Source organism: Dreissena polymorpha, chromosome 8 (genome assembly GCF_020536995.1).
Source record: "Dreissena polymorpha isolate Duluth1 chromosome 8, UMN_Dpol_1.0, whole genome shotgun sequence".
Lineage (NCBI taxonomy): Eukaryota > Metazoa > Mollusca > Bivalvia > Myida > Dreissenidae > Dreissena > Dreissena polymorpha.
Window position 1 is genome coordinate 64,777,219 of NC_068362.1, and position 15,544 is coordinate 64,792,762.

General features: G+C 33.6%; 1 protein-coding gene across 1 annotated transcript; it reads right to left on the reverse strand.

The window, feature by feature from the left end:
* Positions 1 to 623: 623 nt before the first annotated feature.
* Positions 624 to 14,399, reverse strand: LOC127841328 (transmembrane anterior posterior transformation protein 1 homolog). The gene is made up of 10 exons (XM_052370058.1): positions 14,271 to 14,399; positions 13,264 to 13,382; positions 12,174 to 12,336; positions 11,759 to 11,894; positions 11,010 to 11,107; positions 9,466 to 9,616; positions 8,147 to 8,256; positions 7,154 to 7,213; positions 4,155 to 4,300; positions 624 to 2,811 (listed from the first exon to the last, which is right to left on the reverse strand). The coding sequence occupies exons 1-10, from the start codon at positions 14,397 to 14,399 to the stop codon at positions 1,944 to 1,946; spliced, it is 1,980 nt and encodes a 659-aa protein (XP_052226018.1). The 3' UTR covers positions 624 to 1,943.
* Positions 14,400 to 15,544: the final 1,145 nt, after the last annotated feature.

Genomic DNA, 15,544 nt, shown 5'->3' on the forward strand with positions numbered 1-15,544 from the left:
AAGTATATGCATACTTTAAGCTAAATAACCGCATTCACATACAAATTAACGATTGGCCGAAACCTTTCTGGTAAATTTCCGATAAATAGGGGAATCAACTCATTCCCATGTTTACAAATCAACAAATCATCGGTCTTAAAAACGATACGAATACAAAGTGCTTAATCTGGACGTACATACAATTAACTACAAACGTCCAGTTTTCCTTTATTGATTATAAGCAGTGACCTTAAGGGAATGTGGGGCGTCGGTAATAGCCATATAAGCCGTAGGCAAACAAGGATAATTTGTAACAACGCGAGTATAAATCCTGGTATGATCAATTTACTAACATAAAACATAATTTCGGAAATGCCGAAAGACTAAGGTGTCCTTGAACTTTGACCTAATTGTCACAAAATCAATATGGGTTTCCCTTTCCTCCAAAAATAACCATGATGGTCGTAGGTCAGTGTTCTCTAGAAATCTTGCGAAAGCGAAATTGCCCAATGTGCGACAGGCTGACAAACAGCTGCACAGTTTTATACCCCCTCTTCTGTGCAGGAAGCATATTAAAACAATACATGCTAGTTTGCATCTTTACTTTCCCCAATTTAAATCAAATAAGCACAAATAATGCTGCAGAAAAAATACAGACAGTAGAAAATACGTACACGTATACTAAATATATATATTTAAAAATTATGAAAGTTCAACAAACAAAATACAATGCTTCATTATCACAGAAAAAACTTGTTTATTTATGAATTCATGCATGAATTGCCTTTCTAAAAGAATGTGAACTTGTTCAAGATTTTTTTATATCTGAGCTGTTTTCACTTTCAGTAATCTTTGTGGGAGAAACAAAGTGCTTGTCTCAAATGGCACGGCTACGTATGTTTCATTCTAAAACACATACAGCTTAACAGGTTTTAAATGGTATAGATAGTTTGTCTTTATTAATGTATGGAACGTAGCAGGTTTAAAATGTGATAACTTACTACTTCAGCTTCTGAATAACAGCATAACGAGATCTAGCTGGTAAACTATACGAACACAATTATGAAACTGTCTAGAAGACATGTCAGTATTCATTTTAAGCATTTAGCAATTTATTTTGAAAAGCATGCAAAGCTTTCAAAAACTACCTTTAATGCCATAATTGATACAAGAACAGTATTATGGCATTTGCAGACAAGAATATATAAATGATAACAATTAAAATATTAAAGTGAATCAACAGAAAGTAAGATAGAGGCTTGTCTCCAAAATATGTTTCAACTTGGCAAAATATTTTTAATTTGTGAGTACAATATGTCTCGAAACTTAGTATGGCAAAAGTACATAAGTGTATTTGTATATGAGTTATTACCAATACATATAATAAGTTTGAAATTAGCAATAATATTACTAGTGCTAACAATAAAAATCTTATTTTTATTAATACATACAAACAATATTACAAGTTGTCACAATAACAATAACTATAATTTTATATAATATTTGACATTTTAATGAGCACAAATGGCACAGAAATTAATAATATTCTATCAAAGCAATTATGCAGCCAAAGCATTGTTCCCCAAAACAAGCATATACACAGCAATATACATTATATCTCAATGATGACATTTGCTCACGTGAGTTTTCAAAATTAAGAAAAATATCACTAAATATATTAACAAACAAAACAATAGTGTTTGGAATGGTCAAACATACTTTTAGTAGAAAAATAAACAGTGGAATAAAATGTTAATTCTTCACTGGGATTCAGATTTATATCAATTGTTTGATCCCAATGCATACTTCTTTTGGAATTATTTTTTTCCAAACTGTGAACAATTCGCTTTGAGATTATTTATCTAAGTCAAGCAGGGGAGTGCTTATTTCTGTTTCTCTTTAGATTTTGCTTAAAGCACCTATAAGCAATATTATTATGTGTTTACTTAAAAACAAAACAGTATTTAATTATGCTTCTTAGAAACCTCAGGATCTTGATCATCAGCTGCTGAAATCCCCTCTACTGTTGTGCCATCTGAAGTCCCTATAGATTCTGGTAATGATGTGCTAGAACCGATTTTTCTGCCCATGCTAAAGCTCATGAGAAAATGCCCTTTCGATCTTTGAAACAATGTTGCTCCTTCCATGGATGGGTTGTTCAAAGGTTTTGATTCTAATTTCATTTCACTACATTTTTCACTGTCAGAATTTATTTTATTTATGATATTATCACTGTCAGAATTTATTTCAGTTATGTTATCAGAAAAAGTGTTGGCTCCACTCTCACTGGCAGAATTTTGCGTTACATTGTTAAGATTGTCACCATGTGTGCTGTTATGAATCTCTAGCTTTCTTTCAACATAATTTGCCAGAGTTTGGTCACATGACTCATTTTGGTCACATGATTCTTTGCTATGATCAAATGACAATCTGGAATTCAGACTCATGGAAGATAATGCTGAAAAACTGCTCTGTAAACCATCTGGAGTTGTAGCCCTTGGCATTTTTATAACAAATCCTTCTTTTGGCTCAATGGGGGTGTGCTCTTGCACCATGGTTAATTCAGTGTAAGAATTAGCACTAAAAATCTGACTAAAATTCTTAGGGACACTTGTATCTGAGGAAGCCCTTCTTTCATCTGAAAAATTTGATTCTTTGTTGCGATTCATTGTTTCTGCCATTTCTGTGGGTTTTTCATTGGTTGTTGTGTTGGCTGCTGTTTCCTGATTGGTTGATTCCTTCTCTTCAGTATTTTGCTGATGATATTTCTGAATGACTTTGTAAGAATGGCCCAGAAGTATTATGCTGTTTAGTACTTTAAACGACATCAAACTGAAATATAAATGATTTTTTTTTCATTTTTAATATTGTAACTTTTATTTCATGACTGAATAAGTAGTAGTCATTTAGCATGTACCCATGTAATCAATGTGTGTCAATTTCAACAGGATACATGATAGGCACCATTAATTCAAGTAAAATGAAAAAAACATATATTGCAGGCTGCAGATGGTGGAAAAAATAATATACAAAATACTTTTTTAACTATGAGTTAAACTATTTCATAACACATATGGTTTTATATCCCTAAGGTAACCAAAAAATAAATTACCTCTAACAGTTTCAAAGTTTACCACGTATAACCATATAAACAAATTTCAAATGGTATCAGTTAAAAGAAATACTTTATCTATCACTGAGTGTTTAGAGGATGGCAAAATATTCACTTATGTTTATTAAACTATTGTATTTTAATGAGTTTTGCAAATTATTAAGATACAACTGTTACATCTGCTGAAGATTTCATAACAGATACCAAATGTGTTATGCTTAAGCCTCAACTGTTACCTCTTATTTGATCTTTTTTTAATTTATTTCTTCACTATCAACTGTGATTTTGAAAATATTAATACAACAAGAGCACCGCATAACAGATGCCAATGCTCTGCTGCGGGTGCAGTTTTGAATAAAAGAAAGATTGTCAGAATTTTTTTTATAGAGGTCACAGTGACATTTACCTTTGACCTAGTGACGCCAAAAATAGTGTGGCGTGTAGAACTCATCAAGGTGCACCTACATATGAAGTTTCAAAGTTGTAGGTGGAAGCACTTTGATTTTAGAGACAAAGGTCAAGGTTTTAGCACGACGCGGACGGCAGACGGCGGAAGACGAGCTGACTATGACAATATCTCCGAAAATAGCTAAGCTAAAAACTGGAAACTTAATTCTTCCATACAAAAAGTAGGTTGTGACCAGAGTGGCTGATTAAAAAATTATTCATGCATTAACTGTTGACGCCAATCATTCTCATCATCACTAAATCATGAACTGCATTGCAATACACACATCACTAAATCATGGACTGCATGGCAATACACACATCACTAAATCATGGACTGCATGGCAATAAACACATCACTAAATCATGGACTGCATGGCAATACACACATCACTAAATCATGGACTGCATGGCAATACACACATCACTAAATCATGGACTGCATGGCAATACACACATCACTAAATCATGGACTGCATGGCAATACACACATCACTAAATCATGGACTGCATTGCAATATACACATCACTAAATCATGGACTGCATGGCATTACACACATCACTAAATCATGGACTGCATGGCAATACACACATATTTATGAAAATTGTCCTTACCATAAGCAAATCATGAGAACAATGGCGTAGTCCATCACAGTGTTAAGTCTAACTGATCGACTCAGTATGCGATACAGGAGACACGCCAAGGGCAGGGGAGTTAACCCCATCCGACGAGAAACAAGATCTGCGGGATCAGAAAAGGCCTGAAGAATGGTAATAAAAGTCAGTTCTAAGATGGGTACATTTAATATATGTACAGACCAAGAAACTATATTTGAGCCTCACACTGGGAAAGCGGGGCTTAATGCATGTGCATCTTGTCTTGTCCCATGTTACCAGTCCACACAGGCTAATCTGGAAGACACTTTCAGCCAAGAATGGATGTTTGCTTAAAAAACACTTCCTATAATTAAAAAACACCATAGAACCAGGAAATTGAGCAAGGATACGTTTAGAATTAAAGGAAAATGTACATGTTTAATTGATTTGCTAGGGGTAATAAACCTGTTTCCAGCTTCCAACAGCCTGTTATACATATCTATACATATCTAAAAACTGAATTTTTCCTGGTTCACTGGAATTACTTTATTTAACATTGCACTGCAGTTAGTGTTTACCCAACTAGATGTTTACTTTTTCATGAAACAGATGAAGATGGAGCTTCGTTAGTAACAAAAGCATACTTAGGTTAATATCTTGACTCAACTTCAAACTTTTTCTAAATTTTCAAGACAAGTTTTACCCTCATGATAAATTTGGTGATTTTTTTTTAATAAGTTATGAGTATATCTCATCCCTTAGATTGAGGAAGAACACGCCAGTCCACTTACAGCTGATGATTTGAGATTGCTGCTGTGCTGAGCAATATTCTCAATACTCAGCTGAATCAAAACTCAAATCTCATCTTGTTAGTTGAGCTCATAAATTTAGAATATTGATGATATTTGGCTCTAAGCCTAGTATTGTACAAGTACCTGACTCAGTATTCGGACTTAACTTTCTCTTTTTTCTCAATTTTTTAAACAAGCTGGAACAGCATGATCAAGTTGGTGATGGTAATTGATTTTTTTAGTTTTGAGTTGGACTGAATTCAGAAAGTTTGAGAAAAAAAATATGGGTCTTATTTTATCTGAGATTTGAGAATGTTCATGGGCTGACCGACATTCTCATTACTAAGCTGAATTGAAACACAAATCTTATATTCAGAGTTGAGCTAAACAAAATGTTTTTGACACTAGGCCCTCGGCCGAATTTGCTAAAAACTGAAATGTCCTGTCACGCTTATCATAGTTATTTTTCTTCAATAAAGTAAATTCAGGCTTTCTACTTCCTCTCCACAAAAACTAGGGCAAAAGTAGGGCAAGATTTTAGCAAAATGTAGGGACTTTAACTGTTAAAAAGTAGGGCTAAATAAGAAAATAATTACCATTTTTCAGCTGGAATTACCGTTAAATTGATACATATCCGAGTTCATCTGATGCTGTGAGAATGCCTTGTTCTGCCCATCCTTGAAATACAGGCACCTGAAATTTTTATTTCTCATTTAACATCAATTTACCCAATGGAATACAATAATGAACATGACATTCAAAACATACACTGTTAATCTTATAAAGCAGAGTACAAAAGCCCTTAGTATTAACACTTTCCTCCATGAATATATACCAAACTTCACCCACTATGAATATATACGAATTCTTGCACTAGTACTAAAACAAAGAATTTTCTCACCACAGGCAAAAGTGAAGAATTATATTTTTATTATAATTGTATAAGCAGACAGAGACTAAGGTCTATTCCGTTTGCAAAGGTGTTAAAATGAGTATAGTAAAATGTAAGATTGTCAACATATATTGTACTGTTTAAGTGCAACATATTTATATGACGGTATTATTGTCAAAATTTACACTCACAAAAAAATTGCAGCAAGGACATGGGTGAAAGTTGAAAATTCCCAAAATACTGAAAATAAAATCTGGGGGCTGATATGGCCTCCGGTGGGTCCAGGGCAAGTGCAAGAGCTCCTGCATTTTAGCTTATTTGAAACAAACTACAAATGCCATGGTGTTTATCAAATTCTTATCAATTTATTTATTTTAAAGTAGATGTGTGTCCATAGGACACAGATGCCCCCACAATTTGGCTCTGTCACAAAGATTCCTATCGTTTGCTTAATTAGGGGCCATAACTCCATAGATATCTGATACACTTGCATCAAAATACTCAGGTATACAAGTTCACATGCTGACAACTATTCACAGAAAGATAGCTCTAGCAATTATACTTTTGAGTTCTGCGCGACACAAACTTTGGGCTATGGACAGCCAGATGGACGGACAGACAAACAATGGCAAATCACCCCTCCCTTTTTTGTGGGGTCATACAAAATTATTTATGATTAATATGACAGTAAGGAAAAGAAAGCTTTACATATAAACTTTAATTTATTGTGTAAGAAAGGAAAACAGCATCTGCAATTATGAATTTAACCCATTAGGTTTAAAACACAGCATGGCATTTGTGGGTTTCCTCAGCAAGTAGCATCATTGGGAAAAAAAGAAACTTGGCAGTGTAAAGTCTAGATGAAACGTGCATATCTGTCATCCCTATTTCAAGAAGCACATATGTCATGATTAAATATAACATACACGTTTTTTTCATAATGTAAAAAGATATTACCATACCTAAAGACCAGTATGTCTGTACTGACTAGCCAAGGAACCATGGTGCTTTCAAGGATGGACATCACAAGGTGATCCTCCAAACACATCTGAACTCTACTCATTACAAAAGATTCATAATGAATGGAAATCCTGCAAAATATCTAAGAAAGAATCATGTAAGCCTTCATTTTACATTTTTATTCACTTTACTTGCAAAATGAAAAAGTAGGGATAATAGGGCTATTTTTGAAAAAAGTAGGGAAAATTAGGGTTAAGAAAAAAAAGTAGGGAGAAGTAGGGACCAGTAGAAAGCCTGTAAATTATAAAAAGTAAATGTTACAACTTAAAACCACGTGATTGTTGCAATAAATATGCATGCAGACATGCAGTCACCTGGCTCTGTCTGCTGGTGGCCATGTCCATGGCCAGTCTGACTCTGAACTCCCAGTATACCTGTGGGAAACATAGATACATGTATATTGAAACCTTTCAGAAATATTGAAAACTTTGAGAAATATTGAAACCTTTGAGAAATATTGAAACCTTTGAGAAATATCAAAACTAGAGCTGGAAATTAAAGCTGCCGTAACCTTTAATAAAGACATTGCCAAGGAAATGAGACTCTCCATCCAATCCAAAAGTCTGTATCTGATGCAATAAACCAAGTGTCTACACATGAACAATGATATCAAATGGAGTTACCAAAACTCCCCCTCAACTTGTGTGAAAAAAAGCTGATAAAACACACCATAGCAACAAGATGTTGGATATTCTTTTCATCAAACATAAATTTAAGGCAAAAAAAGCAATTACCTATACATTCTTATTATTCACACATTTCTGACAAAGATCATAATTTTCTGATGCAAATATTTAGTGGAAAAGGAGGTAATCATATCGAAATATCAATATTATCACGCCTGTAACATGTACTCAATAGGGTTGTCAGAGAAACTTTAGCTCAACATTTTTGTTTGACACTGACCTTAAGGCATGAATATATTAAAATACAGCTATTTGGAATACATAAGTTTTCGAATTTTCAATTAAAGAATACACACTAAATTATCTGTAATGGCATCAGTAAACAAAATTGAATGCAATACTTTAATACCAGACCCAGACACAATTCATGATCGTAATGTATGTGTATAAAACTCACAAATGTCTGGTAAATTTTGGAATGCTAAACAATGATCAACACTGCCTGTCTCAAAAATTATTATTTTACACCATGAATTAACTGAAGTGGGATTAAATGCGCATTAAATGCAACTTTGAAACCCGTAGTTAATTTATGTTTTTACAAAAATGTGAAGTTAATCTTGTGACAAAAAACTAAATATACATGTAAAATACATTTCAGTGCATTCAAAGACAACTTACATCAGCCAGTATCTCATTAAATTTAAGGATGAAGGCGTGTTTTCCCCAATCTACCAGTATCTCTGATATAAGCACAATTATTGCATCAGGTAACAGAACCCACAAGTGCTCTGAAACAAAAACAAACAAAACAAATATTTGTGCACAAGGCAGTTAATTAAAATGCAAGTTGAAGAGGTTGCATTTGCATAACAGATATGGTCTCGGCTTTAAAAAAGGGAAGTCACAGGTCTATTGCTATTTCAAGAAGTTTTCTCTTGATTTTTCTAAAGACCATGAGAAATGTTTTTTTAATTTGACTTGTGCAAATTGAAAACAGTTTTTTAACACCCTTACTAAAGCTTGGTCACATATTTGACCTTTACCCCCACATTGCCTTAACAGTAATTGCAGTAATGCCCATTGCTAAGTTCAAGGGCACATGCCTGTCACTTAGGAATAATTTACTCAATGCCCTTGAAAATTTGTCTTGTACATGTACACTTCATGGTGAGGGCGTATTTCTTGTTTTAATTTCAAAATCAAATATACGGTCAAACACTGTACTTTTGTTGTTTTTTATTTCTAAAATACTTAACATGCTTCTGCAATTGCCTTCAACAGTAGTAAAAATATAAACATAAAACCAAGAAGTATTTTTTTATAAGTTTTAATGGTACATGTATCACTTGAGAAATTTGTAAATAGGAACAAGAAATGTGTTTGTCAGAAACACTATGTCCCCTTGTGCGCCGCTTTGACTTAGTATTTTTGATCTTTGACCTTGAAGGATGACCTTGACCTTTCATCACTCAAAATGTGCAGCTCCATGAGATACACATGCATGCCAAATATGAAGTTGCTATCTTCAATATAGCAAAAGTTATGGCAAAATGTTAAAGTTGGCACAAACAGACAGACAAACAGAACAACCAACAGACAGGGCAAAAACAATATGTCCCCCACTATAGTGGTGGGGGGACATAAAAATGTAGTTTTGATCTTTGGACTGTTAGAGTGAATACTTTATAGAAGTTTATTGGACCATGCATTATACCTCTTTCTTGCACATATCTATAAGGTGAATGAAGTTCTGTACCCGTTAAACGTGCAGAAAAAAGTGAAAATGGCATTTTGCAAACACAATAAAATCAGACCAGACTGCGATTTACTCAGGTTTAATACTGTTTGCTACTCATCAGTACCTCAGGGTTGGAAATGAAGCCTTTAAAAATTTGATCTAGTAAGAAATATCTTATATTTAATTTGATTTTCTGGGGACTACAAACGCGTCAAAATGCCTAAATTGCAAAGGTTACCACAGCAACAAAAAATCTCACCCATATCCCAAGCCACCTCGTTCATGTTTCGAATGCAGACAACAAATAGCAAGACAACATAGTGGAATCTCTCCTTTACGTCACTGCATGAGATCTGGTACAAGTTGTTCTTGTCCACTCTCTTGAAAAGGTTTGACTTGATCTCAGCTAACTAAAATTAAATTAAAAAGTATTTGAGCGTTTTATTACATAACAAAAGATTACCAAAATGCTAAAGTTGGAATGAATATCTGCAAGTTAAAAGAAAACAAAACAGATTTATTCTAAAACAAAATCATAATAAGGTATTTTAAAGCTCTAAATTTAACAACACTTAGTGCTGATTCTCGTATCCCCTTATTTGTCTTTTCTTTGGCAATTTTTAAAATTACTACTGTTTGCTGCTTGTATAATATATTTCAGAAGCTGGTACATGTATATGCCACAAAATGTGTTATATTGACTAAAAAGTGCTCCACTTTTGTCTATTGCATGGAAATAAATACCGGTAGGCTTAATAATTTCATCAATTAAATCAATGTATTTAGATATTGTATGATCAACTGTTAAACACCAAACAGCAAGGTATAATGTTTGTATGACCAGCCCCTACCAGAAATCTCAGTATTTGTACTCGAATATTAAGTAACTCTGTTGTAGTTTCTGATTTTAGTATGGACACCCTATGCCAACCTTTATCAGTTCAAATCAATGCTTCGTAGTCCATCATTAACTGCTAAGTCAGCAGTAAGACAACTGTGAGAAGAGATGAACAATAATGCACTGACTTAAATATCATAAAAAGCTACCAGAACATCCTTAAAGGCCTTGGGTTCCAGAACCAAAGAGAACAATACCTCCCATTTGATGAGGGATTAAAGGAACTCAATCAATTCCTTTTTACTCCCTAAATATGTGAAAATGCATTGCACTAAGTAACAAATATGGATTAGAGATTTAATGGTGGAAGTACAGGAAATGGAAAACTCTTTGAATAGGTCAAACATTCCTTAAACTATTCCCAATGTTGAGTTCACAAGACATTCTTTTAGCTACGCCTTTTAACCATTTCCAACTCAGAAGCAAAGTGGAAATGTCTTTTGCAAGCAGCATAAAACCAGAACAGCCTGTGAGAAACTCGCAGTCTGTTCAGGTTTTATGCTTTTTGCTGCTCATCAGTATCTTATGATTGGAAATGAAGCCTTACAAACGTCATTCTCGTAAAGATTTTAAATTTAATGAGATTTTCTACGGGACTACAAACACATCACAGTATATTTATAAGGGGTAAAGGGTTAACCCTTTACCACTAAGAATTTTCACGCCTTTGGCGTCCCTCAGTAAATTAATTTTAATTAAAGACCTTTCTTAATAGAATCAAATTTCAAAGGCTTCATTTCGTACCCTTAGATACTGACGAGCAATAAACAGCATAAAACCTGAACAGACTGTGAGTTACTTGCAGACTGGTCTGTTTTTTTGCTGTTTGCACATAGCAATGTTCACTTTGCCTCTGAGTGGGAAAGGGTCGACCGTGTGTGCCGTCCTTGAAGGTCACTACTTACGTTGTTGGACATCATGATCACCAGGAGGGCCTTGTTGTGAGAGTTGAAGGCCACATTCAGTACAGTGGCTTGGAACAGAATCAATAGTGCATGGAAAACTGAATATTTTGTTAAGGAAATGTGCAAAACATACACACACAAAATAGTTCATAACAAATGGTGCCAAGAAATCTATCATGTTATAATTGTAGTGCTATAATACTTATATCTGTTTTAATTAGCATCAGTTTCATTGATTGTTAATTATATTTTAAAAAATCTTCATAATTACCATCAACAACTTTTAAATATAGAAATATATACAATTTACAAAATCATGTTTAATAGTGATTTTTTTCTAACGACTTTTCATAGTACAGCCTACAGGGGGAGTTAACATTTGCAATAACTAAGGGCGGGTACAGATTTCTAAACAGCGAGTTATTTGCAATTACTAACTAAGGGCGAGTGAGGATTTGTAATCGCTAAGGGCCAGTAACAATTTTAAATCACTAACTAAGAGTCAGCATTTGCTATCACTTACTAGGAATTGCATTTATTAACTAAAAGCATGTACATATTTCTTATCTGCAAGTTAGGATATGCGATCCCAGTGATGTCTTCAAAAAGATTTTTATAATACTGCCTGAATGTAAAATCAAGCCAATGTTGCAAAGCAGAAACCATTGTTCATTACGCTATTGCCACCAATAAGATGACATGTTTAAGCTTATTTACAACATCCCGCAAACATACACATAGAAGGATACAGACATATATCACAGCGATAAGCAGGTGGGTGAGAGTTCCAAGATGATCTCGCTTGCGCCCCCTGGGCTCTGTAGCGGTCCAGAACAACGCATCAAGGATGTCATGGCCGAAACTGGACAGCAACCGGTCTGCCATCTGAACAAATAACCATTTTGCAAAGAAATATTGGTGTATTTGCATTTTATGAACTCCTGAGATTTATAATAAACTGGTAACCGGGAAACTAAATCCTTGATGAGTTTAGACCTGTTTAATAAGCATAATTACAATAATATGCTTAGACCTTCTGAGACATTCTCCAGTCGCTCGCCTGAGATACAAAGGAACTGACTGGCATAGTTTTGCAAACGAAGGCAGTAATGCCACATTTCTATACATAGAATGGCAAAAATAACAAAAAACACAAACACTTACATCAAGCATATTGAAGAACACGTAAAGCTTGATGGTGGCCTGCCCCCTCACGAGGTGGTACATCATGGAGGTGTCTACGTAGCTCAGCAGAAATGAGCACACAACCAGAAGCACCCCCTTGAGAATATCACAGATCTGGGACGGCTCCAGATAATGACGAGATCTGAACAAGAAAAGTAATCGGTACTTTACCCTTCACCACACAGCTTTGCACATTGAATTTGTAATCCCTTAAAAAATCTTATTAAATTCAAGACTTTTCTTACTGGATTTAAGTTTTAAATCCTGAGATGCTTATGAAAAACAAACAGAATTAAACCTGAACTGACTGCGAGTTACTCGCAGGCTGTTCTGGTTTTATGCTGGATACATATAGCTATTTTCACTTTGCCTCTGGGTTGTTAAGGGTTAAGAAATAATACATGAATTCCTACTTAACTAGAGCTTTGTCACAGGCATAACTTATACTCCTGCATTACTTTGCCAGCTAGTTCAAGTGCTGTCTGATATATTCTTTGTATTAAATAAATCACTTGAAAAATGTGGTAGTTAAATACTAGTGGAAAAACTGACTGAAATAGTTTCTTCTTTATACCACCTGACTGCAGGGGTATAATAAAGTTAAAATGGAATACCTTTGTAATCACGGTAATGGGTTCGGCCCAGGCCATTAATTTTGGGAAAAATTGTGGCATTTTGAATTAAATTGGAAAATTGGTGTTGATTTTTTTTCTTACAAATACTTTATTATTGAGAATAAAAGTGTTTTCAATATTTAATCTACTTAGGTTCAACTTGTAGAGCAGGATAGGAAAATAATATAACAAACATATTTTTTTATATATCTTTTAAGGGAACTCTTTTTTGGACATTTTGGGCAGGCTTTGGGGGAAAATACATACTTTTGAGATTGGGAAAAGGGTCACATTTGGGTCTTAATTTTTCCCAAAAAACACAACTTATTTGTGTTCATAACTTATTGTTTGAAAATGGCTATAAATTGCATTGGCGCTAAAAAAAGTGGTCAGGCATAATACTAATTCTTTCTAAATCAAGAAATTTAAATTAAATACTGGTGTAAAAGTTTCACCTCATCAATCCACATGGCAAAGTGAACACTTTCAAAACTGCCAAACAGATCCGCAGTGGCAAGAATGTGAAGATGAACAGGAATGCGTCCAGGCATAGGAAAAAGCCGTAAGTACTGAGCTGAAAAGGCATTATAACATTCAGCAATATATTAATAATTCTTGAAAACACAAATTTTAAAGAAAACAAATGAGGCATTAATTTGCCTATACAACAATACAGTAACCCTGATGTATTAGTTATATAATATGTGTCTGTACTTACATGTATGTGTCTTAAAGATATTATGACTCTAAAATTGGTAGTTTTCATCAAAGAAGTATCAATAAATAAAGATTTGTGTCATCAGAAGTTTATGTGAGTACATATAAATACATACAATTAATATCCAATAGCACAAAATTCAAGTTTAAATCAAAGGTACCTGCAGCTTGTGTGTTTTTGTCAGTATATATTTATTATAAGTAATGTAGTGATGGATAAAAACAAGTTACGTCTGCATCACTTTTAGAATCAAAGAACTCAACATGAATGACGTCTTGTTTTTTTTTTCATTTTTAGTTCACATGTTATGAAAAATTGAGACCTATCTTGTCATGATAATAATATCTAGACAAGGCTCTAAAGGGACCGTTTCACATTTTGGTAAATACACAAAATTGAAAAAAACATCATTTTTTTCAAATTTTCCTTGTTCATGTAGTTATGATATTTGCGAGGAAACATTTACTTTGCTCTAAAATATCCGTTATATGCATCTTTTGACAAATTTATAAACTGAAAATTATAAAGCCTTACAAACGCGAAACAATTGTATAATTAGGAAAGTTTTATTATCATTGTTATATTTTGTGACATCACAATGATTGCCTACATGTACATTGAGAATAAAAAACATGCAGTTGTATGTCAGCACAGATGATTGGTGAGTGGGTCAGTAGTTGAACTGCATTTGGTAATAGTCAATACTTTATGAATATTTCTTGTAAAATTGACTATAGTTGATACCTTTTCTAATTCTCGAGGGGTTTTCATAAACGTGTAAACCCGCTGTCTTTTCTGTGCATATTTTTCTTCTTCCCTTTCAAGCAAGTAACCCCTTGTGAGTTCTGTCGTGAAATAACTTAACACCGACATGGCTGAAACATAAACACTTAACAGTACAGCTTATGTATTCTTGGTCAAAGTAAACATTTTGACCATTATTATCTGATTATGTGGAGTAAGATACTAAACTTAATACAAACTATTGTATTACACCTATTTTTTTACTTGCTTTATTTTAAATGGTTATTATAAAAACCATCTTCATATATAAGATTAATGATTTAAAAGACAAACATGTTTGATATGATGTCATTGGATAATTGCCTTCTATGGGGAAAATCCATCAATTTTAACTGCAATAATAACAAAAACTAAACCTGTGTCCATCCTTGTTCTTTATTTGTTCATTGAGTAATTCAGGTGTAAACAGCTTAAACAGCACTTATATTAGATTTTACACGAATAAACAAACATCTGAAAAACCATTCAAAGTAACAATCAATAATGTATATAGCATTTAAATACATGGAACACATAAACAAATCAAAAGCACAGTTATTTTAAAGTTGTGTGCCTTTTTTTTTCTATTAAAAAATCAATTAAACTCTAAAATTTCAAATCATAATTCAGAGCTCCAGATAAGGTTTTTGTGAAATTCTTAATGTTACTACCAGATCTTCAAAAATAATTCTTAACTCTGAAATTTCATTGTTTTAGTTTTGGAAAATAATTCTTAACTTTTCTAAATGACCTAAAAATAAATAATAATGGTTATTTTCATGCAAAAAATCAAAATAAACATACTAGCAACTTTATTTATACGAGTTCAACAGTGTCTAGTCAGTATTATACAATTTTATTTCTCAAATACCTTCATATGCCCAAACTGTGCTAAGATTGCATGCCTTCGATAAATTTTTACATATTTCACAATTAAAACGGGTCCCCCCTATCAATCTTTTCAACGATTAGCCGCGGGAATTGTCCCTTCCACTCGTTCAATGTTTTTTTTTGTTTAAGTTTGGACCTGTCGTGTCGCGTTTTTTTTAGCTTTTTCCGACTGTGTCGGCAACTGAACATACAACATCGTATAAGATCTTTTCTATAATGTCTTTCTTAACATTCAACTTCGGCTTACTTTGCGTACAATATGTTAAAGCGTGTTTTTGCAAGCTTTGCAGTTTTTTAAGACGCTCTCTGGGCGCCGCCATTGTTTTTGACAGAAAGAGATTGTA